At 54.1% G+C, this 27,471-nt stretch overlaps 1 protein-coding gene and 1 long non-coding RNA gene across 2 annotated transcripts; both read right to left on the reverse strand.

Moving 5' to 3' along the window:
• Positions 1–2,403: 2,403 nt before the first annotated feature.
• Positions 2,404–3,275, reverse strand: LOC118950609. Its single transcript, XR_005042537.1, has 3 exons — positions 3,264–3,275; positions 2,824–2,885; positions 2,404–2,440 (listed from the first exon to the last, which is right to left on the reverse strand). It is a non-coding gene; the product is annotated as an uncharacterized LOC118950609 (long non-coding RNA).
• Positions 3,276–9,541: 6,266 nt separating this feature from the next.
• LOC118950608 (serine/threonine-protein kinase 24-like) lies at positions 9,542–27,081 on the reverse strand. Its single transcript, XM_036973782.1, has 6 exons — positions 26,803–27,081; positions 26,298–26,483; positions 24,736–24,887; positions 24,297–24,471; positions 11,790–11,926; positions 9,542–9,871 (listed from the first exon to the last, which is right to left on the reverse strand). Exons 1-6 carry the CDS (start codon positions 26,842–26,844, stop codon positions 9,832–9,834), a joined length of 732 nt encoding a protein of 243 aa, XP_036829677.1. The 5' UTR covers positions 26,845–27,081; the 3' UTR covers positions 9,542–9,831.
• Between the last annotated feature and the right edge of the window lie 390 nt (positions 27,082–27,471).

Consider the following 27,471-nt stretch of genomic DNA (forward strand, 5'->3'; position numbering starts at 1 on the left):
AGACACACCTCCATTAATACAGTGTATCAGTAGACACACCTCCTCCACACCTCCATTAATACAGTGGATCTATAGACACACCTCCATTAATACAGTGTATCAGTAGACACACCTCCTCCACACCTCCATTAATACAGTGGATCTATAGACACACCTCCATTAATACAGTGTATCTATAGACACACCGCCATTAATACAGTGGATCTATAGACACACCTCCTCCACACCTCCATTAATACAGTGGATCTATAGACACACCTCCATTAATACAGTGTATCAGTAGACACCTCCTCCACACCTCCATTAATACAGTGTATCTGTAGACACACCTCCATTAATACAGTGTATCTGTAGACACACCTCCTCCACACCTCCATTAATACAGTGTATCAGTAGACACCTCCTCCACACCTCCATTAATACAGTGTATCAGTAGACACAACTCCATTAAAACAGTGTATCTGTAGACACACCTCCTCCACACCCCCATTAATACAGTGTGTCTACAGATACACTGTATTAATGGAGGTGTGGAGGAGGTGTGTCTACAGATACACTGTATTAATGGAGGTGTGGAGGAGGTGTGTCTACAGATACACTGTATTAATGGAGGTGTGGAGGAGGTGTGTCTACAGATACACTGTATTAATGGAGGTGCGTCTACTGAAACCCATTGAAGGGTTTAGGTAAACTCCATTAATACAGTGTATCTGTAGACACACCTCCTCCACACCTCCATTAATACAGTGTATCTGTAGACACACCTCCATTAATACAGTGTATCAGTAGACACCTCCTCCACACCTCCATTAATACAGTGTATCAGTAGACACACCTCCTCCACACCTCCATTAATACAGTGTATCTGTAGACACACCTCCATTAATACAGTGTATCTGTAGACACACCTCCTCCACACCTCCATTAATACAGTGTATCAGTAGACACCTCCTCCACACCTCCATTAATACAGTGTATCAGTAGACACAACTCCATTAATACAGTGTATCTGTAGACACACCTCCTCCACACCCCCATTAATACAGTGTGTCTACAGATACACTGTATTAATGGAGATGTGTCTACAGATACACTGTATTAATGGAGGTGTGGAGGAGGTGTGTCTACAGATACACTGTATTAATGGAGGTGTGTCTACAGATACACTGTATTAATGGAGGTGCGTCTACTGAAACCCATTGAAGGGTTTAGGTAAACTCCATTAATACAGTGTATCTGTAGACACACCTCCTCCACACCTTAATTAATACAGTGCATCTGTAGACACACCTCCATTAATACAGTGTATCTGTAGACACACCTCCTCCACACCTTAATTAATACAGTGCATCTGTAGACACACCTCCATTAATACAGTGTATCTGTAGACACACCTCCTCCACCACACCTCCATTAATACAGTGTATCTATAGACACACCTCCATTAATACAGTGTATCTGTAGACACACCTCCATTAATACAGTGTGTCTGTAGACACACCTCCATTAATACAGTGTATCTGTAGACACACCTCCTCCACCACACCTCCATTAATACAGTGTATCTATAGACACACCTCCATTAATACAGTGTATCTGTAGACACACCTCCATTAATACAGTGCATCAGTAGACACACCTCCATTAATACAGTGTGTCTGTAGACACACCTCCATTAATACAGTGTATCTGTAGACACACCTCCTCCACCACACCTCCATTAATACAGTGTATCTGTAGACACATCTCCATTAATACAGTGTATCTGTAGACACACCTCCTCCACACCTCCATTAATACAGTGTATCTATAGACACACCTCCATTAATACAGTGTATCTGTAGACACACCTCCATTAATACAGTGTATCAGTAGACACACCTCCTCCACACCTCCATTAATACAGTGTATCAGTAGACACACCTCCTCCACACCTCCATTAATACAGTGTATCTGTAGACACACCTCCATTAATACAGTGTATCTGTAGACACACCTCCTCCACCACACCTCCATTAATACAGTGTATCTATAGACACACCTCCATTAATACAGTGTATCTGTAGACACACCTCCATTAATACAGTGTGTCTGTAGACACACCTCCATTAATACAGTGTATCTATAGACACACCTCCTCCACACCTCCATTAATACAGTGTATCTATAGACACACCTCCATTAATACAGTGTATCTGTAGACACACCTCCTCCACCACACCTCCATTAATACAGTGTATCTGTAGACACACCTCCATTAATACAGTGTATCTGTAGACCCACCTCCTCCACACCTCCATTAATACAGTGTATCAGTAGACACACCTACTCCACACCTCCATTAATACAGTGTATCTATAGACACACCTCCATTAATACAGTGTATCTGTAGACACACCTCCTCCACACCTCCATTAATACAGTGTATCTATAGACACACCTCCATTAATACAGTGGATCTATAGACACACCTCCTCCTCCACACCTTCATTAATACAGTGGATCTATAGACACACCTCCATTAATAGTGTATCTGTAGACACACCTCCTCCACCACACCTCCATTAATACAGTGTATCTGTAGACACACCTCCTCCACACCTTCATTAATACAGTGGATCTATAGACACACCTCCATTAATACAGTGTATCTGTAGACACACCTCCTCCACCACACCTCCATTAATACAGTGTATCTGTAGACACACCTCCATTAATACAGTGTATCTGTAGACACACCTCCATTAATACAGTGTATATGTAGACACACCTCCTCCACACCTCCATTAATGCAGGGTATCTATAGACACACATCCTCAACACCTCCATTAATACAGTGTATCAGTAGACACACCTCCATTAATACAGTGTATCAGTAGACACACCTCCTCCACCACACCTCCATTAATACAGTGGATCTGTAGACCCACCTCCTCCACACCTCCATTAATACAGTGGATCTGTAGACACACCTCCTCCACACCTCCATTAATACAGTGGATCTGTAGACCCACCTCCTCCACACCTCCATTAATACAGTGGATCTGTAGACCCACCTCCACACCTCCAATAATACAGTGGATCTGTAGACACACCTCCTCCACACCTCCATTAATACAGTGGATCTGTAGACCCACCTCCTCCACACCTCCATTAATACAGTGGATCTGTAGACCCACCTCCTCCACACCTCCATTAATACAGTGTATCTGTAGACACACCTCCTCCACACCTCCATTAATACAGTGGATCTGTAGACACACCTCCATTAATACAGTGGATCTGTAGACACACCTCCTCCACACCTCCATTAATACAGTGGATCTGTAGACCCACCTCCACACCTCCATTAATACAGTGGATCTGTAGACCCACCTCCTCCACACCTCCATTAATACAGTGGATCTGTAGACCCACCTCCTCCACACCTCCATTAATACAGTGTATCTGTAGACACACCTCCTCCACACCTCCATTAATACAGTGGATCTGTAGACACACCTCCATTAATACAGTGTATCAGTAGACACACCTCCTCCACACCTCCATTAATACAGTGTATCAGTAGACACCTCCTCCACATCTCCATTAATACAGTGTATCTGTAGACACACCTCCATTAATACAGTGCATCAGTAGACACACCTCCTCCACACCTCCATTAATACAGGGTATCTATAGACACACCTCCTCCACACCTCCATTAATACAGTGTATCTGTAGACACACCTCCTCCTCCACACCTCCATTAATACAGTGGATCTGTAGACCCACCTCCTCCACACCTCCATTAATACAGTGGATCTGTAGACCCACCTCCTCCACACCTCCATTAATACAGTGGATCTGTAGACCCACCTCCTCCACACCTCCATTAATACAGTGGATCTGTAGACCCACCTCCTCCACACCTCCATTAATACAGTGGATCTGTAGACCCACCTCCTCCACACCTCCATTAATACAGTGGATCTGTAGACACACCTCCTCCACACCTCCATTAATAGTGTAGCTAGCCAACTTTAGCCAGTTAGCTTGGGTGGGTGACTGCTGGTGTGAGGTCAGGATCAACCCTCCTCCTCGGCCAGAGCGTCCAGTGTGAACGCTGTGAAAGCTCCGAGAGCGAAGCGCCCAGAGGACACTCTGGTACTACCAACCTCCAAAACACACATTTTCTTCTTGTGGGAAGTGCGCTAATGACGTCACCACTGTATGCTCTTTCAGGAGCCCGATTGGGTCCAGACTGAGGAGGAAACCTGCGCACATCCCTGACCACCACCTGAAATGGTCAAGACAGATCTGAACAGGAAGAACACTTGTGTGCGTGTAGAACCCGTCTTTTCAATGTGATCTTCTATTCTGGTCGCAGAAGTCCCATGTCAGTGTAGACACAACCTTATTTCCTGTCCAGTTACGACACAGGAAGTCCCCTCGGCTGGTAGTCTAACTCATAAAGGACCTTAATTGATCAAATCAAGTGAAGAGAGAAAAACCCCAGACACACAAGGCCCTCAAGGCCTGGAGTTTGATACGTGGTGTCCAGGGTCTTCTGCACGTGTGACGAACAGAAATACATCCAGGGACCAGAGTCTGTTAGCAGGAAGTGTTTATTGGTGAGGTCACTGAAAGCTACAGGAGCTTCCATTACCTTGGAGGGGTTCGGAAGACAAGCAGAGGTGATACACACAGACAGTCCTAGAAAGCAGCAGATCGTATAAAGGAACCAAAATGTCCGTGTTTCAGTGTTGGCCGTCTGCGGCCCATATCCTTACTCTGATACTGGACTCTAACGGTATAAACATGTCAGATCTCTCTTCAGTTCATCCCTGGGTAGATGATGCAACTCCTCAGCCTTGTTGCTACAGTAGTCAATCAGAAACATATCGTCAACGTATAAGGCTGGGATTCAATACCATCGGCCCTTTTAAACCCTTAAAGGGGCTACTAGGGTTATAGGGGCTAGCGGTATCATACTAGGGTTATAGGGGCTAGCGGTATCATTCTAGGGTTATAGGGGCTAGCGGTAGGGTACTAGGGTCGTAGGGGCTAATTGTGTGTTTAAAATGTGAAATGACAAGGTTGCAAAATGCTGTTGACCTCTAAAACATAATTTAAGAGCATTTCATTTCTAACGTTGTTTTACAATTTGAAACATCTGCTTTAGCAGGTCGGTGAGTTGCCCATTAAAGGAATGCCATGAAATCAAAGCTAGTGATGACAGACAATAGAGATATATTGAGATGCCCATTAAAGCCATGAAATCAAAGCTAGTGATGACAGACAATAGAGACATATTGAGTTGCCCATTAAAGCAATGAAATCAAAGCTAGTGATGACAGACAATAGAGACATATTGAGTTGCCCATTAAAGCAATGAAATCAAAGCTAGTGATGACAGACAATAGAGATATATTGAGTTGCCCATTAAAGGAATGCCATGAAATCAAAGCTAGTGATGACAGACAATAGAGACATATTGAGTTGCCCATTAAAGCAATGAAATCAAAGCTAGTGACGACAGACAATAGAGATATATTGAGTTGCCCATTAAAGGAATGCCATGAAATCAAAGCTAGTGATGACAGACAAGAGAGACATATTGAGTTGCCCATTAAAGGAAAGCCATGAAATCAAAGCTAGTGATGACAGACAATAGAGACATATTGAGTTGCCCATTAAAGGAAAGCCATGAAATCAAAGCTAGTGATGACGGACAAGAGAGACATATTGAGTTGCCCATTAAAGGAATGAAATCAAAGCTATTGATGACAGACAAGAGAGACATATTGAGATGCCCATTAAAGGAATGAAATCAAAGCTAGTGATGACAGACAAGAGAGACATATTGAGTTGCCCATTAAAGGAATGAAATCAAAGCTAGTGATGACAGACAAGAGAGACATATTGAGTTGCCCATTAAAGCCATGAAATCAAAGCTAGTGATGACGGACAATAGAGACATATTGTTATGGGATTTCCTGGTCTGCGCAAATACAAAAAATCCTTTCAAAATGCATATCATTATTTACTGCCTGTCATCTTCCATGTGTTTCACTATATATTCAGCGCCTGTCATTTTAATTGTGTTCTAAACATATAAACTGTAAAATATAAAATATAAATTGACATGCATTTAAATATTAAACACGAATGTATAATATTTGGTTAATATATAGATATTAGTCCTGATTTAATTAGGCCTATCTTCAGCAGACAATGTAAATGAATGGATCATTTTTTTTTTATAGATGATTTAAAAAGTCTATGCAAATCCAACACTAAATCAGTTTACCCTGATTGGTCAAGTCAACCAACGGGGTTGAGATGTTTGTGATGCATTCTCTATCAAAGTTTAAGTCATGTAGTCAAAAATGATTCATTTACGGCCTATATTGAGGCTAAATACACATATTTTGCAGAACCCTTTTGGTGATATTGTTTCTCTTGGTGTGCCAGTTAAAGGGATGGAGGTGTTGTTCAGGGGTTGGTGGAGACCACATTCACGGGCGGTTCAATTTAAAATGTGCCCCTTTAAAAGCCGCAATGCCTATAAACCGGAATAGGTTTGAATCCCTGCCAGAGTCAACGTATAGCAGAAGACGGACATTAGCAACACTTCTTTTCCTTCAAACACTCGACACAGCTGAGTGAACTCACTGCCCATCAACAGAACAGTGTCTATATATACACTGAGCTGAGAGGAGCTGAGTGAACTCACTACCCATCAACAGAACAGTGTCTATATATACACTGAGCTGAGAGGAGCTGAGTGAACTCACTACTCGTCAACAGAACAGTGTCTATATATACACTGAGCTGAGTGAACTCACTACTCGTCAACAGAACAGTGTCTATATATACACTGAGCTGAGAGGAGCTGAGTGAACTCACTACCCATCAACAGAACAGTGTCTATATATACACTGAGCTGAGAGGAGCTGGGTGAACTCACTACTCGTCAACAGAACAGTGTCTATATATACACTGAGCTGAGAGGAGCTGGGTGAACTCACTGCCCTTCATGGGTTTAAAGCAGTGGATTGTTATAAGGACAAGTGCACACTTGAAGGGAGTACAGATCAGAGGGTAAGAACACATGTAAACTCAGTCCCTGTGTAGTGAACTTCCTGCTGTGGTTGGTTACTATGGTTACTGACCTAGCCCAACAGGGTCAAACTCCCAAAGAAAACCAAGTGCTGTTGAGTTTCACTGCTCAGTAAAACTGCTGAACAAATGTTTACAACGCATCTCAAAAAACAAAGTCAAGGCATTTTGTCCATTAGAGTCTTAAATATTTACCTTCAACATTATCTACAAAAGCACATCATGACTGTTTGTACACGGTGACTGATGTCTGCAACGTCAGTGACAGCTGAACATATATACAGTTTGGTTTGTTTACAAATAAATCCTACACAGCACAGTGCCCCCAGTGGCTTGGAGGAGCCATCCATCTAAAGCCGTTCACCTGAGGTGCACAAAGACTGCTGCAACAGCCCTGAGGAGCAGGGGGGAGTCTGGAGACCACAGAGAGGAGCAGGGGGGAGTCTGGAGACCACAGAGAGGAGCAGGGGGGAGTCTGGAGACCACAGAGAGGAGCAGGGGGGAGTCTAGAGACCACAGAGAGGAGCAGGGGGGAGTCTGGAGACCACAGAGAGGAGCAGGGGGGAGTCTGGAGACCACAGAGAGGAGCAGGGGGAAGTCAGGAGACCACAGAGAGGAGCAGGGGGGAGTCTGGAGACCACAGAGAGGAGCAGGGGGAAGTCAGGAGACCACAGAGAGGAGCAGGGGGGAGTCTGGAGACCACAGAGAGGAGCAGGGGGGAGTCTGGAGACCACAGAGAGGAGCAGGGGGGAGTCTGGAGACCACAGAGAGGAGCAGGGGGGAGTCTGGAGACCACAGAGAGGAGCAGGGGGGAGTCTGGAGACCACAGAGAGGAGCAGGGGGGAGTCTGGAGACCACAGAGAGGAGCAGGGGGGAGTCTAGAGACCACAGAGAGGAGCAGGGGGGAGTCTGGAGACCACAGAGAGGAGCAGGGGGGAGTCTGGAGACCACAGAGAGGAGCAGGGGGAAGTCAGGAGACCACAGAGAGGAGCAGAGGGGAGTCTGGAGACCACAGAGAGGAGCAGGGGGAAGTCAGGAGACCACAGAGAGGAGCAGGGGGGAGTCTGGAGACCAGAGAGGAGCAGGGGGAGTCAGGAGACCACAGAGAGGAGCAGGGGGGAGTCTGGAGACCACAGAGAGGAGCAGGGGGGAGTCTGGAGACCACAGAGAGGAGCAGGGGGGAGTCTGGAGACCACAGAGAGGAGCAGGGGGGAGTCTGGAGACCACAGAGAGGAGCAGGGGGGAGTCTGGAGACCACAGAGAGGAGCAGGGGGGAGTCTGGAGACCACAGAGAGGAGCAGGGGGAAGTCAGGAGACCACAGAGAGGAGCAGGGGGGAGTCAGGAGACCACAGAGAGGAGCAGGGGGAAGTCTGGAGACCACAGAGAGGAGCAGGGGGGAGTCTGGAGACCACAGAGAGGAGCAGGGGGAGTCAGGAGACCACAGAGAGGAGCAGGGGGGAGTCTGGAGACCACAGAGAGGAGCAGGGGGGAGTCTGGAGACCACAGAGAGGAGCAGGGGGGAGTCTGGAGACTACAGAGAGGAGCAGGGGGGAGTCTGGAGACCACAGAGAGGAGCAGGGGGGAGTCTGGAGACCACAGAGAGGGGCAGGGGGGAGTCTGGAAACCACAGAGAGGAGCAGGGGGGAGTCTGGAGACCACAGAGAGGAGCAGGAGGGGGGGGGGGGTCGGGGGTGGTACTCGGGTTTTAGGGGTGGTAGGGGGGGGGGGGGGGGGGGGGGTTGGTTGCGTTTGATTCTCTCCCCTTCAGGCATGGTGCTGCAGAGACACAGGTTAGTTAACTCTGGTTCCAGTCAGTCAGTCAGTCAGACGGACTGGGTCCATACTGATGAGTCTCCCTCTGGTTCCGTCAGACTGGGTCCATACTGATGAGTCTCCCTCTGGTTCCGTCAGACTGGGTCCATACTGATGGGTCCTCCTCTGGTTCCAGACAGACTGGGTCCATACTGATGGGTCTCCTCTGGTTCCAGACAGACTGGGTCCATACTGATGGGTCTCCCTCTGGTTCCAGACAGACTGGGTCCATACTGATGGGTCCTCCTCTGGTTCCAGACAGACTGGGTCCATACTGATGGGTCTCCCTCTGGTTCCAGACAGACTGGGTCCATACTGATGGGTCTCCCTCTGGTTCCAGACAGACTGGGTCCATACTGATGGGTCTCCCTCTGGTTCCAGACAGACTGGGTCCATACTGATGAGTCTCCCTCTGGTTCCAGACAGACTGGGTCCATACGGATGGGTCTCACTCTAGTTCCGTCAGACTGGGTCCTCCTCTGGTTCCAGTCAGACTGGGTCCATACTGATGAGTCTCCCTCTGGTTCCAGACAGACTGGGTCCATACTGATGGGTCCTCCTCTGGTTCCAGTCAGACTGGGTCCATACTGATGGGTCTCCTCTGGTTCCGTCAGACTGGGTCCATACTGATGGGTCCTCCTCTGAGAAGCAGTGTCTCCTTGCTCTTGGGTTAATTCTCCAGCAGTGTTAACAGAGTGACTGGGCTCTACTGCCCCCTCTGATCTCCACAGGTTTATCAAGTTACTAAAAGAGGCCTTGGAGTTGATCACCAAGCGTCGGGTGTGTTCAGGGTTCTCCAGCAGGAATGTGTGACGGACACCTATGGTGTTATCCAGGCTGACCTCTAACCTCTGACTGGACCACAGACAGGGGGCGGGACCTGGGAGAGGCGGGCTGGGGCAGAGAGCCAATCACTAGGGAGAAGAGCACGAAGACTTCCTGCCTGAAGAAAATCTAAGAGAGAGGAGAGAGAAGATGGAGATAGGTTAGGACAGTGGACAGGTGTGGGTTTAGATGTATCTATAGGGGTTAGTGGTAGGGTACTAGGGTTAGCGGTAGGGTACTAGGGTTAGCGGTAGGGTACTAGGGTTAGTGGTAGGGTACTAGGGTTAGCGGTAGGGTACTAGGGTTAGTGGTAGGGTACGGGGGTTATAGGGGTTAGTGGTAGGGTACTAGGGCTATAGGGGCTAGTGGTAGGGTACTAGGGTTATAGGGGCTAGTGGTAGGGTACTAGGGTTAGTGGTAGGGTACTAGGGTTAGTGGTAGGGTACAAGGGTTATAGGGGTTAGTGGTAGGGTACAAGAGTTATAGGGGTTAGTGGTAGGGTACGAGGGTTATAGGGGTTAGTGGTAGGGTACTAGGGTTAGTGGTAGGGTACTAGGGTTAGTGGTAGGGTACGAGGATTATAGGGGTTAGTGGTAGGGTACTAGGGCTATAGGGGCTAGTGGTAGGGTACTAGGGTTTGTGGTAGGGTACTATGGCTATATGGGCTAGTGGTAGGGTACTAGGGTTAGTGGTAGGGTACTAGGGTTAGTGGTAGGGTACTAGGGGTATAAGGGCTAGTGGCAGAGTACTAGGGATATAGGGGTTAGAGGTAAGGGTACTAGGGCTATAGGGGCTAGTGGTAGGGTACTAGGGTTATAGGGGTTAGCGGTAGGGTACTAGGGCTATAGGGGCTAGTGGTAGGGTACTAGGGTTAGTGGTAGGGTACTAGGGCTATAGAGGCTAGTGGTAGGGTACTAGGGGTATAGGGGCTAGTGGTAGGGTACTAGGGTTATAGGGGTTAGTGGTAGGGTACAAGGGTTAGGTTAGTGGTAGGGTACTAGGGTTATATGGGTCTGTGGTAAGGTACTAGGGTTATAGGGGTTAGTGGTAGGGTACTAGGGTTATAGGGGCTAGTGGTAGGGTACTAGGGTTATAGGGGTTAGTGGTAGGGTACAAGGGTTAGGTTAGTGGTAGGGTACTAGGGTTATAGGGGTTAGTGGTAGGGTACTAGGGGTATAGGGGTTAGTGGTAGGGTACTAGGGGTATAGGGGCTAGTGGTAGGGTACAAGGGTTAGGTTAGTGGTAGGGAACTAGGGTTATATGGGTCTGTGGTAAGGTACTAGGGTTATAGGGGTTAGTGGTAGGGTACTAGGGTTATAGGGGTTAGTGGTAGGATACTAGGTTATAGGTGTTTGTGGTAGGGTACTAGGGCTATAGGGGCAAGTGGTAGGGTACTAGGATTATAGGGGTTAGTGGTAGGGTACTAGGGTTATTGGGGCTAGTGGTAGGGTACTAGGGTTATAGGGGTTAGTGGTAGGGTACAAGGGTTAGGTTAGTGGTAGGGTACTAGGGTTATAGGGGTTAGTGGTAGGGTACTAGGGTTATAGGGGCTAGTGGTAGGGTACTAGGGGAATAGGGGCTAGTGGTAGGGTACAAGGGTTAGGTTAGTGGTAGGGAACTAGGGTTATATGGGTCTGTGGTAAGGTACTAGGGTTATAGGGGTTAGTGGTAGGGTACTAGGGTTATAGGGGTTAGTGGTAGGATACTAGGTTATAGGTGTTTGTGGTAGGGTACTAGGGCTATAGGGGCTAGTGGTAGGGTACTAGGGTTATAGGGGTTAGTGGTAGGGTACAAGGGTTAGGTTAGTGGTAGGGTACTAGGGTTATAGGGGTCTGTGGTAAGGTACTAGGGTTAGTGGTAAGGTACTAGGGTTATAGGGGTTAGTGGTAGGGTACTAGGGTTATAGGGGCTAGTGGTAGGGTACTAGGGTTATAGGGGTTAGTGGTAGGGTACAAGGGTTAGGTTAGTGGTAGGGTACTAGGGTTATAGGGGTCTGTGGTAAGGTACTAGGGTTAGGTACTAGGGTTATAGGGGCTAGTAGTCACACCTCTGCAGTCTGTTAACCAGCTGTGTGACCAGGGAGTCAGAGATCCCAGGGTAGGCCTCCTCAGCTAGGAGAATAGCTTCTCTCAGTTCATCTAGAGCCATGGGGTTCCCATTCACTGCCTCCTGACGCTGCTTCAACTGGAGGACAGAGAGACGGGAACAGCAGGGTTAGGAGGGAGGACAGAGTGAAAGTAAACAGCAGGGTTAGGAGGGAGGACAGAGTGAAAGTAAACAGCAGGGTTAGGAGGGAGGACAGAGTGAAGGGAACAGCAGGGTTAGGAGGGAGGACAGAGAGAAGGGAACAGCAGGGTTAGGAGGGAGGACAGAGAGAAGGGAACAGCAGGGTTAGGAGGGAGGACAGAGAGAAGGGAACACAACAGGCGTTGTTGTAGCAGGGTAGTGTGGTGACTGACAGCAGACAGACAGTATGTTGTAGCAGGGTAGTGTGGTGACTGACAGCAGACAGACAGTATGTTGTAGCAGGGTAGTGTGGTGACTGACAGCAGACAGACAGACAGTATGTTGTAGCAGGGTAGTGTGGTGACTGACAGCAGACAGACAGACAGTATGTTGTAGCAGGGTAGTGTGGTGACTGACAGCAGACAGACAGTATGTTGTAGCAGGGTAGTGTGGTGACTGACAGCAGACAGACAGTATGTTGTAGCAGGGTAGTGTGGTGACTGACAGCAGACAGACAGTATGTTGTAGCAGGGTAGTGTGGTGACTGACAGCAGACAGACAGACAGTATGTTGTAGCAGGGTAGTGTGGTGACTGACAGCAGACAGACAGACAGTATGTTGTAGCAGGGTAGTGTGGTGACTGACAGCAGACAGACAGTATGTTGTAGCAGGGTAGTGTGGTGACTGACAGCAGACAGACAGACAGTATGTTGTAGCAGGGTAGTGTGGTGACTGACAGCAGACAGACAGTATGTTGTAGCAGGGTAGTGTGGTGACTGACAGCAGACAGACAGTATGTTGTAGCAGGGTAGTGTGGTGACTGACAGCAGACAGACAGACAGTATGTTGTAGCAGGGTAGTGTGGTGACTGACAGCAGACAGACAGACAGTATGTTGTAGCAGGGTAGTGTGGTGACTGACAGCAGACAGACAGTATGTTGTAGCAGGGTAGTGTGGTGACTGACAGCAGACAGACAGACAGTATGTTGTAGCAGGGTAGTGTGGTGACTGACAGCAGACAGACAGTATGTTGTAGCAGGGTAGTGTGGTGACTGACAGCAGACAGACAGTATGTTGTAGCAGGGTAGTGTGGTGACTGACAGCAGACAGACAGTATGTTGTAGCAGGGTAGTGTGGTGACTGACAGCAGACAGACAGACAGTATGTTGTAGCAGGGTAGTGTGGTGACTGACAGCAGACAGACAGACAGTATGTTGTAGCAGGGTAGTGTGGTGACTGACAGCAGACAGACAGTATGTTGTAGCAGGGTAGTGTGGTGACTGACAGCAGACAGACAGTATGTTGTAGCAGGGTAGTGTGGTGACTGACAGCCGACAGACAGACAGTATGTTGTAGCAGGGTAGTGTGGTGACTGACAGCAGACAGACAGTATGTTGTAGCAGGGTAGTGTGGTGACTGACAGCAGACAGACAGTATGTTGTAGCAGGGTAGTGTGGTGACTGACAGCAGACAGACAGTATGTTGTAGCAGGGTAGTGTGGTGACTGACAGCAGACAGACAGTATGTTGTAGCAGGGTAGTGTGGTGACTGACAGCAGACAGACAGTATGTTGTAGCAGGGTAGTGTGGTGACTGACAGCAGACAGACAGTATGTTGTAGCAGGGTAGTGTGGTGACTGACAGCAGACAGACAGTATGTTGTAGCAGGGTAGTGTGGTGACTGACAGCAGACAGACAGTATGTTGTAGCAGGGTAGTGTGGTGACTGACAGCAGACAGACAGTATGTTGTAGCAGGGTAGTGTGGTGACTGACAGAAGACAGACAGTATGTTGTAGCAGGGTAGTGTGATGACTGACAGAAGACAGACAGACAGACAGTATGTTGTAGCAGGGTAGTGTGGTGACTGACAGAAGACAGACAGACAGACAGTATGTTGTAGCAGGGTAGTGTGGTGACTGACAGCAGACAGACAGTATGTTGTAGCAGGGTAGTGTGGTGACTGACAGCAGACAGACAGTATGTTATAGCAGGGTAGTGTGGTGACTGACAGCAGACAGACAGTATGTTGTAGCAGGGTAGTGTGGTGACTGACAGCAGACAGACAGTATGTTGTAGCAGGGTAGTGTGGTGACTGACAGAAGACAGACAGACAGTATGTTGTAGCAGGGTAGTGTGGTGACTGACAGCAGACAGACAGACAGTATGTTGTAGCAGGGTAGTGTGGTGACTGACAGCAGACAGACAGTATGTTGTAGCAGGGTAGTGTGGTGACTGACAGCAGACAGACAGTATGTTGTAGCAGGGTAGTGTGGTGACTGACAGAAGACAGACAGTATGTTGTAGCAGGGTAGTGTGGTGACTGACAGAAGACAGACAGACAGACAGTATGTTGTAGCAGGGTAGTGTGGTGACTGACAGAAGACAGACAGACAGACAGTATGTTGTAGCAGGGTAGTGTGGTGACTGACAGCAGACAGACAGTATGTTGTAGCAGGGTAGTGTGGTGACTGACAGCAGACAGACAGTATGTTGTAGCAGGGTAGTGTGGTGACTGACAGCAGACAGACAGTATGTTGTAGCAGGGTAGTGTGGTGACTGACAGCAGACAGACAGTATGTTGTAGCAGGGTAGTGTGGTGACTGACAGAAGACAGACAGACAGTATGTTGTAGCAGGGTAGTGTGGTGACTGACAGAAGACAGACAGACAGTATGTTGTAGCAGGGTAGTGTGGTGACTGACAGCAGACAGACAGACAGTATGTTGTAGCAGGGTAGTGTGGTGACTGACAGCAGACAGACAGACAGACAGTATGTTGTAGCAGGGTAGTGTGGTGACTGACAGCAGACAGACAGACAGTATGTTGTAGCAGGGTAGTGTGGTGACTGACAGCAGACAGACAGTATGTTGTAGCAGGGTAGTTGTGTAAGGGGATCATATTTGGAACTATGAACATAATTTTGTCAAACAGATTGTGAACCCAGAAGTTTTAGGGGCAGACTTATGTCATCAGGAGATGAGGTGACTGCCTGCGCATGGCCGGGGGTTGGGTTGGTCTGTCTGACCATGGCCGGGGGTTGGGTTGGTCAGCCTGCGCATGGCAGGGGGTTGGCTTGGTCTGTCTGACCATGGCCGGGGATTGGGTTGGTCTGTCTGACCATGGCCGGGGATTGGGTTGGTCTGTCTGAACATGGCCGGGGTTTGGGTTGGTCTGTCTGACCATGGCCGGGGGTTGGGTTGGTCTGTCTGACCATGGCCGGGGGTTGGGTTGGTCTGTCTGACCATGGCCGGGGGTTGGGTTGGTCTGTCTGACCATGGCCGGGGGTTGGGTTGGTCTGTCTGACCATGGCCGGGGGTTGGGTTGGTCAGCCTGCGCATGGCCGGGGGTTGGGTTGGTCTGTCTGACCATGGCCGGGGGTTGGGTTGGTCTGTCTGACCATGGCCGGGGGTTGGGTTGGTCAGCCTGCGCATGGCCGGGTGTTGGGTTGGTAGCCTGTGCATGGCCGGGGGTTGGGTTGGTCAGCCTGCGCATGGCCGGGGGTTGGGTTGGTCTGTCTGACCAAGGCCGGGGGTTGGGTTGGTCTGTCTGACCAAGGCCGGGGGTTGGGTTGGTCTGTCTGACCATGGCCGGGGGTTGGGTTGGTCTGTCTGACCATGGCCGGGGGTTGGGTTAGTCTGTCTGACCATGGCCGGGGGTTGGGTTGGTCTGCATGACCGGGGGTTGGGTTGGTCTGCCTGACCATGGCCGGGGGTTGGGTTGGTCTGCCTGACCATGGCCGGGGGTAGGGTTGGTCTGCCTGACCATGGCCGGGGGTTGGGTTGGTCTGCCTGACCATGGCCGGGGGTTGGGTTGGTCTGCCTGACCATGGCCGGGGCTTGGGTTGGTCTGCCTGACCATGGCCGGGGGTTGGGTTGGTCTGCCTGACCATGGCCGGGGGTTGGGTTGGTCTGCCTGCGCATGGCCGGGGGTTGGGTTGGTCTGCCTGACCATGGCCGGGGGTTGGGTTGGTCTGCCTGACCATGGCTGGGGGTTCGGTTGGTCTGCCTGACCATGGCCGGGGGTTGGGTTGGTCTGCCTGCGCATGGCCGGGGGTTGGGTTGGTCTGCCTGACCATGGCCGGGGGTTGGGTTGGTCTGTCTGACCATGGCCGGGGGTTGGGTTGGTCTGTCTGACCATGGCCGGGGGTTGGGTTGGTCAGCCTGCGCATGGCCGGGTGTTGGGTTGGTAGCCTGTGCATGGCCGGGGGTTGGGTTGGTCAGCCTGCGCATGGCCGGGGGTTGGGTTGGTCTGTCTGACCATGGCCGGGGATTGGGTTGGTCTGTCTGACCATGGCCGGGGGTTGGGTTGGTCTGTCTGACCATGGCCGGGGGTTGGGTTGGTCAGCCTGCGCATGGCCGGGTGTTGGGTTGGTAGCCTGTGCATGGCCGGGGGTTGGGTTGGTCAGCCTGCGCATGGCCGGGGGTTGGGTTGGTCTGTCTGACCAAGGCCGGGGGTTGGGTTTGTCCGTCTGACCAAGGCCGGGGGTTGGGTTGGTCCGTCTGACCAAGGCCGGGGGTTGGGTTGGTCTGTCTGACCATGGCCGGGGGTTGGGTTGGTCTGTCTGACCATGGCCGGGGGTTGGGTTAGTCTGTCTGACCATGGCCGGGGGTTGGGTTGGTCTGCATGACCGGGGGTTGGGTTGGTCTGCCTGACCATGGCCGGGGGTTGGGTTGGTCTGCCTGACCATGGCCGGGGGTAGGGTTGGTCTGCCTGACCATGGCCGGGGGTTGGGTTGGTCTGCCTGACCATGGCCGGGGGTTGGGTTGGTCTGCCTGACCATGGCCGGGGGTTGGGTTGGTCTGCCTGACCATGGCCGGGGGTTGGGTTGGTCTGCCTGACCATGGCCGGGGGTTGGGTTGGTCTGCCTGACCATGGCCGGGGGTTGGGTTGATCTGCCTGCGCATGGCCGGGGGTTGGGTTGGTCTGCCTGACCATGGCCGGGGGTTGGGTTGGTCTGCCTGACCATGGCTGGGGGTTGGGTTGGTCTGCCTGACCATGGCCGGGGGTTGGGTTGGTCTGCCTGACCATGGCCGGGGGTTGGGTTGGTCTGCCTGCGCATGGCCGGGGGTTGGGTTGGTCTGCCTGACCATGGCCGGGGGTTGGGTTGGTCTGTCTGACCATGGCCGGGGGTTGGGTTGGTCTGTCTGACCATGGCCGGGGATTGGGTTGGTCTGTCTGACCATGGCCGGGGGTTGGGTTGGTATGTCTGACCATGGCCGGGGGTTGGGTTGGTCTGTCTGATCATGGCCGGGGGTTGGGTTGGTCTGTCTGACCATGGCCGGGGGTTGGGTTGGTCTGTCTGACCATGGCCGGGGGTTGGGTTGGTCAGCCTGCGCATGGCCGGGTGTTGGGTTGGTCAGCCTGCGCATGGCCGGGGGTTGGGTTGGTCAGCCTGCGCATGGCCGGGGGTTGGGTTGGTCTGTCTGACCAAGGCCGGGGGTTGGGTTGGTCAGCCTGCGCATGGCCGGTGTTGGGTTGGTATGTCTGACCAAGGCCGGGGGTTGGGTTGGTCTGTCTGACCATGGCCGGGGGTTGGGTTAGTCTGCCTGCGCATGGCCGGGGGTTGGGTTGTTCTGCCTGACCATGGCCGGGGGTTGGGTTGGTCTGCCTGACAGTGGCCGGGGGTTGGGTTGGTCTGTCTGACCAAGGCCGGGGGTTGGGTTGGTCTGTCTGACCATGGCCGGGGGTTGGGTTGGTCTGCCTGGCCGGGGGTTGGGTTGGTCTGCCTGGCCGGGGGTTGGGTTGGTCTGTCTGACCATGGCCGGGGGTTGGGTTAGTCTGTCTGACCATGGCCGGGGGTTGGGTTGGTCTGCATGACCGGGGGTTGGGTTGGTCTGCCTGACCATGGCCGGGGGTTGGGTTGGTCTGCCTGACCATGGCCGGGGGTTGGGTTGGTCTGCCTGACCATGGCCGGGGGTTGGGTTGGTCTGCCTGACCATGCCCGGGGGTTGGGTTGGTCTGCCTGACCATGGCCGGGGGTTGGGTTGGTCTGCCTGACCATGGCCGGGGGTTGGGTTGGTCTGCCTGACCATGGCCGGGGGTTGGGTTAGTCTGCCTGCGCATGGCCGGGGGTTGGGTTGGTCTGCCTGACCATGGCCGGGGGTTGGGTTGGTCTGCCTGACAGTGGCCGGGGGTTGGGTTGGTCTGTCTGACCAAGGCCGGGGGTTGGGTTGGTCTGTCTGACCATGGCCGGGGGTTGGGTTGGTCTGCCTGACCATGGCCGGGGGTTGGGTTGGTCTGCCTGACCATGGCCGGGGGTTGGGTTGGTCTGCCTGACCATGGCCGGGGGTTGGGTTGGTCTGCCTGACCATGGCCGGGGGTAGGGTTGGTCTGCCTGACCATGGCCGGGGGTTGGGTTGGTCTGCCTGACCATGGCCGGGGGTTGGGTTGGTCTGCCTGACCATGGCCGGGGGTTGGGTTGGTCTGCCTGACCATGGCCGGGGGTTGGGTTGGGCTGCCTGCGCATGGCCGGGGGTTGGGTTGGTCTGCCTGACCATGGCCGGGGGTTGGGTTGGTCTGCCTGACCATGGCAGGGGGTTGGGTTGGTCTGTCTGACCAAGGCCGGGGGTTGGGTTAGTCTGTCTGACCATGGCCGGGGGTTGGGTTGGTCTGTCTGACCATGGCCGGGGGTTGGGTTGGTCTGTCTGCCCATGGCCGGGGGTTGGGTTGGTCTGTCTGACCATGGCCGGGGGTTGGGTTGGTCAGCCAGCGCATGGCCGGGTGTTGGGTTGGTCTGCCTGACCATGGCCGGGGGTTGGGTTGGTCTGCCTGACCATGGCCCGGGGTTGGGTTGGTCTGCCTGACCATGGCCCGGGGTTGGGTTGGTCTGTTTGCGTGATGACAGGGGGTTGGGTTGGTCTGCCTGACCATGGCCGGGGGTTGGGTTGGTCTGCCTGCGCATGGCCGGGGGTTGGGTTGGTCTGCCTGACCATGGCCGGGGGTTGGGTTGGTCTGCCTGCGCATGGCCGGGGGTTGGGTTGGTCTGCCTGCGCATGGCTGGGGGTTTGGTTGGTCAGCCTGACCATGGCCGGGGGTTGGGTTGGTCTGTCTGACCATGGCCGGGGGTTGGGTTGGTCTGTTTGCGCGATGACAGGGGGCTGGGTTGGTCTGTCTGAACATGGCCGGGGGTTGGGTTGGTCTGTCTGACCATGGCCGGGTGTTGGGTTGGTCTGTCTGACCATGGCCAGGGGTTGGGTTGGTCTGTCTGACCATGGCCAGGGGTTGGGTTGGTCTGTCTGACCATGGCAGGGGGTTGGGTTGGTCTGTCTGACCATGGCCGGGAATTGGGTTGGTCTGTCTGACCATGGCCGGGGGTTGCGTTGGTCAGCCTGCGCATGGCCGGGGGTTGGGTTGGTCTGTCTGACCATGGCCGGGGATTGGGTTGGTCTGTCTGACCATGGCCGGGGGTTGGGTTGGTCTGTCTGACCATGGCCGGGGGTTGGGTTGGTCAGCCTGCGCATGGCCGGGGGTTGGGTTGGTCTGTCTGACCATGGCCGGGGATTGGGTTGGTCTGTCTGACCATGGCCGGGGATTGGGTTGGTCTGTCTGACCATGGCCGGGGGTTGGTCTGTCTGACCATGGCCGGGGGTTGGGTTGGTCTGCATGACCGGGGGTTGGGTTGGTCTGCCTGACCATGGCCGGGGGTTGGGTTGGTCTGCCTGACCATGGCCGGGGGTTGGGTTGGTCTGCCTGCGCATGGCCGGGGGTTGGGTTGGTCTGCCTGACCATGGCCGGGGGTTGGTTGGTCTGTCTGACCATGGCCGGGGGTTGGGTTGGTCTGCCTGACCATGGCCGGGGATTGGGTTGGTCTGTCTGACCACGGCCGGGGGTTGGGTTGGTCTGTCTGACCATGGCCGGGGGTTGGGTTAGTCTGTCTGACCATGGCCGGGGGTTGGGTTGGTCTGCCTGACCATGGCCGGGGGTTGGGTTGGTCTGCCTAACCATGGCCGGGGGTTGGGTTGGTCTGTCTGACCATGGCCGGGGGTTGGGTTGGTCAGCCTGCGCATGGCCGGGTGTTGGGTTGGTCAGCCTGCGCATGGCCGGGGGTTGGGTTGGTCAGCCTGCGCATGGCCGGGGGTTGGGTTGGTCTGTCTGACCAAGGCCGGGGGTTGGGTTGGTCAGCCTGCGCATGGCCGGTGGTTGGGTTGGTCTGTCTGACCAAGGCCGGGGGTTGGGTTGGTCTGTCTGACCATGGCCGGGGGTTGGGTTGGTCTGTCTGACCATGGCCGGGGGTTGGGTTCGTCTGTCTGACCATGGCCGGGGGTTGGGTTAGTCTGTCTGACCATGGCCGGGGGTTGGGTTGGTCTGCATGACCGGGGGTTGGGTTGGTCTGCCTGACCATGGCCGGGGGTTGGGTTGGTCTGCCTGACCATGGCCGGGGGTTGGGTTAGTCTGTCTGACCATGGCCGGGGGTTGCGTTGGTCAGCCTGCGCATGGCCGGGGGTTGGGTTGGTCTGTCTGACCATGGCCGGGGATTGGGTTGGTCTGTCTGACCATGGCCGGGGGTTGGGTTGGTCTGTCTGACCATGGCCGGGGGTTGGGTTGGTCAGCCTGCGCATGGCCGGGGGTTGGGTTGGTCTGTCTGACCATGGCCGGGGATTGGGTTGGTCTGTCTGACCATGGCCGGGGATTGGGTTGGTCTGTCTGACCATGGCCGGGGGTTGGTCTGTCTGACCATGGCCGGGGGTTGGGTTGGTCTGCATGACCGGGGGTTGGGTTGGTCTGCCTGACCATGGCCGGGGGTTGGGTTGGTCTGCCTGACCATGGCCGGGGGTTGGGTTGGTCTGCCTGCGCATGGCCGGGGGTTGGGTTGGTCTGCCTGACCATGGCCGGGGGTTGGTTGGTCTGTCTGACCATGGCCGGGGGTTGGGTTGGTCTGCCTGACCATGGCCGGGGATTGGGTTGGTCTGTCTGACCACGGCCGGGGGTTGGGTTGGTCTGTCTGACCATGGCCGGGGGTTGGGTTAGTCTGTCTGACCATGGCCGGGGGTTGGGTTGGTCTGCCTGACCATGGCCGGGGGTTGGGTTGGTCTGCCTAACCATGGCCGGGGGTTGGGTTGGTCTGTCTGACCATGGCCGGGGGTTGGGTTGGTCAGCCTGCGCATGGCCGGGTGTTGGGTTGGTCAGCCTGACCATGGCCGGGGGTTGGGTTGGTCTGTCTGACCATGGCCGGGGGTTGGGTTAGTCGGCCTGACCATGGCCGGGGGTTGGGTTGGTCTGCCTGACCATGGCCGGGGGTTGGGTTGGTCTGTCTGCCCATGGCCGGGGGTTGGGTTGGTCTGTCTGCCCATGGCCGGGGGTTGGGTTGGTCAGCCAGCGCATGGCCGGGTGTTGGGTTGGTCTGCCTGACCATGGCCGGGGGTTGGGTTGGTCTGTCTGACCATGGCCGGGGGTTGGGTTAGTCGGCCTGACCATGGCCGGGGGTTGGGTTGGTCTGCCTGACCATGGCCCGGGGTTGGGTTGGTCTGTTTGCGTGATGACAGGGGGTTGGGTTGGTCTGCCTGACCATGGCCGGGGGTTGGGTTGGTCTGCCTGCGCATGGCCGGGGGTTGGGTTGGTCTGCCTGCCCATGGCCGGGGGTTGGGTTGGTCTGCCTGCGCATGGCCGGGGGTTGGGTTGGTCTGCCTGCGCATGGCCGGGGGTTTGGTTGGTCAGCCTGACCATGGCCGGGGGTTGGGTTGGTCAGCCTGACCATGGCCGGGGGTTGGGTTGGTCTGTCTGACCATGGCCGGGGGTTGGGTTGGTCTGTTTGCGCGATGACAGGGGGCTGGGTTGGTCTGTCTGAACATGGCCGGGGGTTGGGTTGGTCTGTCTGACCATGGCCGGGGGTTGGGTTGGTCTGTCTGACCATGGCCAGGGGTTGGGTTGGTCTGTCTGACCATGGCCAGGGGTTGGGTTGGTCTGTCTGACCATGGCCGGGGGTTGGGTTGGTCTGTCTGACCATGGCCGGGGGTTGGGCTGGTCTGTCTGACCATGGCCGGGGGTTGGGTTGGTCTGTCTGACCATGGCCGGGGGTTGGGTTGGGCTGTCTGACCATGGCCGGGGGTTGGGTTGGTCTGTCTGACCATGGCCGGGGTTGGGTTGGTCTGTCTGCCCATGGCCGGGGGTTGGGTTGGTCTGTCTGCCCATGGCCGGGGGTTGGGTTGGTCAGCCTGCGCATGGCCGGGTGTTGGGTTGGTCTGTCTGCGCATGGCCGGGGGTTGGGTTGGTCTGTCTGACCAAGGCCCGGGGGTTGGGATGGTCAGCCTGCGCATGGCCGGGGGTTGGGTTGGTCTGTCTGCGCATGGCCGGGGGTTGGGTTGGTCTGTCTGACCAAGGCCCGGGGGTTGGGTTGGTCAGCCTGCGCATGGCCGGGGGTTGGGTTGGTCTGTCTGACCAAAGCCGGGGGTTGGGTTGGTCTGTCTGCCCATGGCCGGGGGTTGGGTTGGTCAGCCTGCGCATGGCCGGGGGTTGGGTTGGTCTGTCTGCGCATGGCCGGGGGTTGGGTTGGTCTGTCTGCGCATGGCCGGGGGTTGGGTTGGTCTGTCTGACCAAGGCCCGGGGGTTGGGTTGGTCAGCCTGCGCATGGCCGGGGGTTGGGTTGGTCTGTCTGACCAAAGCCGGGGGTTGGGTTGGTCTGTCTGACCATGGCCGGGGGTTGGGTTGGTCTGTCTGACCATGGCCGGGGGTTGGGTTAGTCTGTCTGACCATGGCCGGGGGTTGGGTTGGTCTGCATGACCATGGCCGGGGGTTGGGTTGGTCTGTCTGACCATGGCCGGGGGTTGGGCTGGTCTGTCTGACCATGGCCGGGGGTTGGGTTGGTCTGTCTGACCATGGCCGGGGGTTGGGTTGGGCTGTCTGACCATGGCCGGGGGTTGGGTTGGTCTGTCTGACCATGGCCGGGGTTGGGTTGGTCTGTCTGCCCATGGCCGGGGGTTGGGTTGGTCTGTCTGCCCATGGCCGGGGGTTGGGTTGGTCAGCCTGCGCATGGCCGGGGGTTGGGTTGGTCTGTCTGCGCATGGCCGGGGGTTGGGTTGGTCTGTCTGACCAAGGCCCGGGGGTTGGGATGGTCAGCCTGCGCATGGCCGGGGGTTGGGTTGGTCTGTCTGACCATGGCCAGGGGTTGGGTTGGTCCGTCTGACCATGGCCGGGGGTTGGGTTGGTCTGTCTGACCATGGCCGGGGGTTGGGCTGGTCTGTCTGACCATGGCCGGGGGTTGGGTTGGTCTGTCTGACCATGGCCGGGGGTTGGGTTGGGTTGGGCTGTCTGACCATGGCCGGGGGTTGGGTTGGTCTGTCTGACCATGGCCAGGGGTTGGGTTGGTCTGTCTGCCCATGGCCGGGGGTTGGGTTGGTCTGTCTGCCCATGGCCGGGGGTTGGGTTGGTCAGCCTGCGCATGGCCGGGGGTTGGGTTGGTCTGTCTGCGCATGGCCGGGGGTTGGGTTGGTCTGTCTGACCATGGCCAGGGGTTGGGTTGGTCTGTCTGCCCATGGCCGGGGGTTGGGTTGGTCTGTCTGCCCATGGCCGGGGGTTGGGTTGGTCTGTCTGCCCATGGCCGGGGGTTGGGTTGGTCTGTCTGCCCATGGCCGGGGGTTGGGTTGGTCAGCCTGCGCATGGCCGGGGGTTGGGTTGGTCTGTCTGACCATGGCCGGGGGTTGGGTTGGTCTGTCTGACCATGGCCAGGGGTTGGGTTGGTCTGTCTGCCCATGGCCGGGGGTTGGGTTGGTCTGTCTGCCCATGGCCGGGGGTTGGGTTGGTCAGCCTGCGCATGGCCGGGGGTTGGGTTGGTCTGTCTGCGCATGGCCGGGGGTTGGGTTGGTCTGTCTGACCAAGGCCCGGGGGTTGGGTTGGTCAGCCTGCGCATGGCCGGGGGTTGGGTTGGTCTGTCTGACCAAAGCCGGGGGTTGGGTTGGTCTGTCTGCCCATGGCCGGGGGTTGGGTTGGTCAGCCTGCGCATGGCCGGGGGTTGGGTTGGTCTGTCTGCGCATGGCCGGGGGTTGGGTTGGTGTGTCTGCGCATGGCCGGGGGTTGGGTTGGTCTGTCTGACCAAGGCCCGGGGGTTGGGTTGGTCAGCCTGCGCATGGCCGGGGGTTGGGTTGGTCTGTCTGACCAAAGCCGGGGGTTGGGTTGGTCTGTCTGACCATGGCCGGGGGTTGGGTTGGTCTGTCTGACCATGGCCGGGGGTTGGGTTAGTCTGTCTGACCATGGCCGGGGGTTGGGTTGGTCTGCATGACCATGGCCGGGGGTTGGGTTGGTCTGCCTGACCATGGCCGGGGGTTGGGTTGGTCTGTCTGACCATGGCCGGGGGTTGGGTTGGTCTGTCTGTGCTATGACAGGGGAGAGCTTCTTACTTCGGCCAGAGAAGGAGAGATGATGGTGGAAAACAGCCTCCCTGAAATGCCTCCACTCTCCACTTCCTGTCCCTCTCCCCCGTTCTGCAGTTTCTTAGGATCCTTCTCTCTGATGGTGAAGATCCAGTCATCACTCCCAAAGTTGTTCCCGCCTGACGCCTGCCCATCCTGCTCCCTGATTGGACAAGATAGACCAGAGTCAGGACTCTAATTGGCTCAGCACGACAGCATGACTCAATAGCCTTGGTTAAAGTAGTGCACTGCAAAGGGAAGAGGGTTCCATTTAGTATGCAATCTAGGTCTGATCCTGACTTAAGAGTCAGACTTGTCTGAGTTGGACTCTGCCTGCAGTCTAGGTCTGATCCTGACTTACGAGTCAGACTCGTCTGAGCTGGACTCTGCCTGCTGTCTGGTCTGCCTAGGTCTGATCCTGACTTACGAGTCAGACTCGTCTGAGCTGGACTCTGCCTGCTGTCTGGTCTGCTCAGCCTTCCACCTCCTGTATCTATCCACCAGCTCTGTCAGGTACGATGTCTTCTTGGCGTGACGCACAATCAGCTTGTGTTTCAACAGCTCTTTGGCAGTGGGCCTCTGCAGAGAGAGAGGGGGAAAGGGAAGGAGGAAAGCGGAAGGGATGAGAAGGAAGTTTAAGCAAGGTGAGGAGTGGAGAGACAGGACTGGATACAGAGAGGGTAAAACTATGCAGGCACAGATGCACAAATTACTTCCAAATGCTCTCTGATATTGCCAGGCCAGCGAATGGAAGTAAAATCAGTTGAAAGCAGGTAGGAAACACCTTCAAGCCCCAACGGAACACTTCAAAGGGAAGTAAAACCAGTTGAAACCAGTTGAAACCAGTTAGGTTTGGGGTTTAAACGTGTTTCCTAATAGAACACTTCAAAGGGAAGTAAAACCAGTTGAAACCAGTTGAAACCAGTTAGGTTTGGGGTTTAAACGTGTTTCCTAACAGAACACTTCAAAGGGAAGTAAAACCAGTTGAAACCAGTTGAAACCAGTTAGGTTTGGGGTTTAAACGTGTTTCCTAACAGAACACTTCAAAGGGAAGTAAAACCAGTTGAAACCAGTTAGGTTTGGGGTTTAAACGTGTTTCCTAACAGAACACTTCAAAGGGAAGTAAAACCAGTTGAAACCAGTTAGGTTTGGGGTTTAAACGTGTTTCCTAACAGAACACTTCAAAGGGAAGTACAACCAGTTGAAACCAGTTAGGTTTGGGGTTTAAACGTGTTTCCTAACAGAACACTTCAAAGGGAAGTACAACCAGTTGAAACCAGTTAGGTTTGGGGTTTAAATGTGTTTCCTAACAGAACACTTCAAAGGGAAGTAAAACCAGTTGAAACCAGTTGAAACCAGTTAGGTTTGGGGTTTAAACGTGTTTCCTAACAGAACACTTCAAAGGGAAGTAAAACCAGTTGAAACCAGTTAGGTTTGGGGTTTAAACGTGTTTCCTAACAGAACACTTCAAAGGGAAGTAAAACCAGTTGAAACCAGTTAGGTTTGGGGTTTAAACGTGTTTCCTAACAGAACACTTCAAAGGGAAGTACAACCAGTTGAAACCAGTTAGGTTTGGGGTTTAAACGTGTTTCCTAACAGAACACTTCAAAGGGAAGTACAACCAGTTGAAACCAGTTAGGTTTGGGGTTTAAACGTGTTTCCTAACAGAACACTTCAAAGGGAAGTAAAACCAGTTGAAACCAGTTGAAACCAGTTAGGTTTGGGGTTTAAACGTGTTTCCTAACAGAACACTTCAAAGGGAAGTAAAACCAGTTGAAACCAGTTAGGTTTGGGGTTTAAACGTGTTTCCTAACAGAACACTTCAAAGGGAAGTAAAACCAGTTGAAACCAGTTAGGAAACATGTTTAAACCCCAAACCTAACAGAACACTTCAAAGGGAAGTAAAACCAGTTGAAACCAGTTGAGACCAGTTAGGTTCGGGGTTTGAAAGTGAACACTTCTGAAGCCTAACTCTAAAGGAACACTTACGAAGCTTGGCTCCTTGTTTAGGCAGGCCTCCACAAACTCCTTGAGGGGCTTGCTGTAGTTCCCCTCCAGGGTAGGAGGGGTGTTCTTTGGGATAAGGAACAGCACTTTCATCGGGTGTAGCTCAGAGTGTGGGGGTTCTCCTTTAGCCAGCTCTATACATGTTATACCCAGAGACCAGATGTCTGCCTGCAACACAGAGGGGACAGGGAGAGAGATGTTTCCACCTTCGGACCATCCAAAATGACACCCTACTGTTTATATATTATATTGACCCGAGTCCTATGGGCTAGTGTACTATATAGGGAATAGGGTGCCGATTCAGATGTAGACTTTGTGTGACATTTGGGATAACGTCTTTGTTGTCATTAGAAACAGAACTTCCTGTATGACCCCTGAGTCGTAGGCTGACTGTAACCTCCGACCTCTCACCATAGAGTCGTAGGCTGACAAATCTCTGACCTCTCACCATAGAGTTGTAGGCTGACTGTAACCTTCGACCTCTCACCTTACAGTCGTAGGCTGACTGCTTGATGACCTCTGGAGCCATCCAGAAGGGCGTGCCAACGAAGGTGCTGCGTTTGAGCTGGGTGTCTGTTAGCTGTCCTGCCACCCCAAAGTCTGCCAGCTTCACCTCCCCACGCTCCGACAGCAGGACGTTGGCAGCTGAGGGAGAGATGAGAGCAGTTTGGATCACAATGAAGCCAGGGGTAGGACCGACCAGGACTCAAACCCAGAATGGAACTAGGGGGTAGGACCGACCAGGACTCAAACCCAGAATGGAACTAGGGGGTAGGACCGACCAGGACTCAAACCCAGAATGGAACTAGGGGGTAGGACCGACCAGGACTCAAACCCAGAATGGAACTAGGGGGTAGGACCGACCAGGACTCAAACCCAGAATGGAACTAGGGGGAAGGCCCGACCAGGACTCAAACCCAGAATGGAACTAGGGGGTAGGACCGACCAGGACTCAAACCCAGAATGGAAACAAGGGGTAGGCCCGACCAGGACTCAAACCCAGAATGGAACCAAGGGGAAGGCCCGACCAGGACTCAAACCCAGAATGGAACTAGGGGGTAGGCCCGACCAGGACTCAAACCCAGAATGGAACTAGGGGCTAGGCCCGACCAGGACTCAAACCCAGAATGGAACTAGGGGCTAGGCCCGGCCAGGA

This window comes from Oncorhynchus mykiss, unplaced genomic scaffold (assembly GCF_013265735.2).
Source record: "Oncorhynchus mykiss isolate Arlee unplaced genomic scaffold, USDA_OmykA_1.1 un_scaffold_316, whole genome shotgun sequence".
Classification (NCBI taxonomy): Eukaryota; Metazoa; Chordata; class Actinopteri; order Salmoniformes; family Salmonidae; genus Oncorhynchus; species Oncorhynchus mykiss.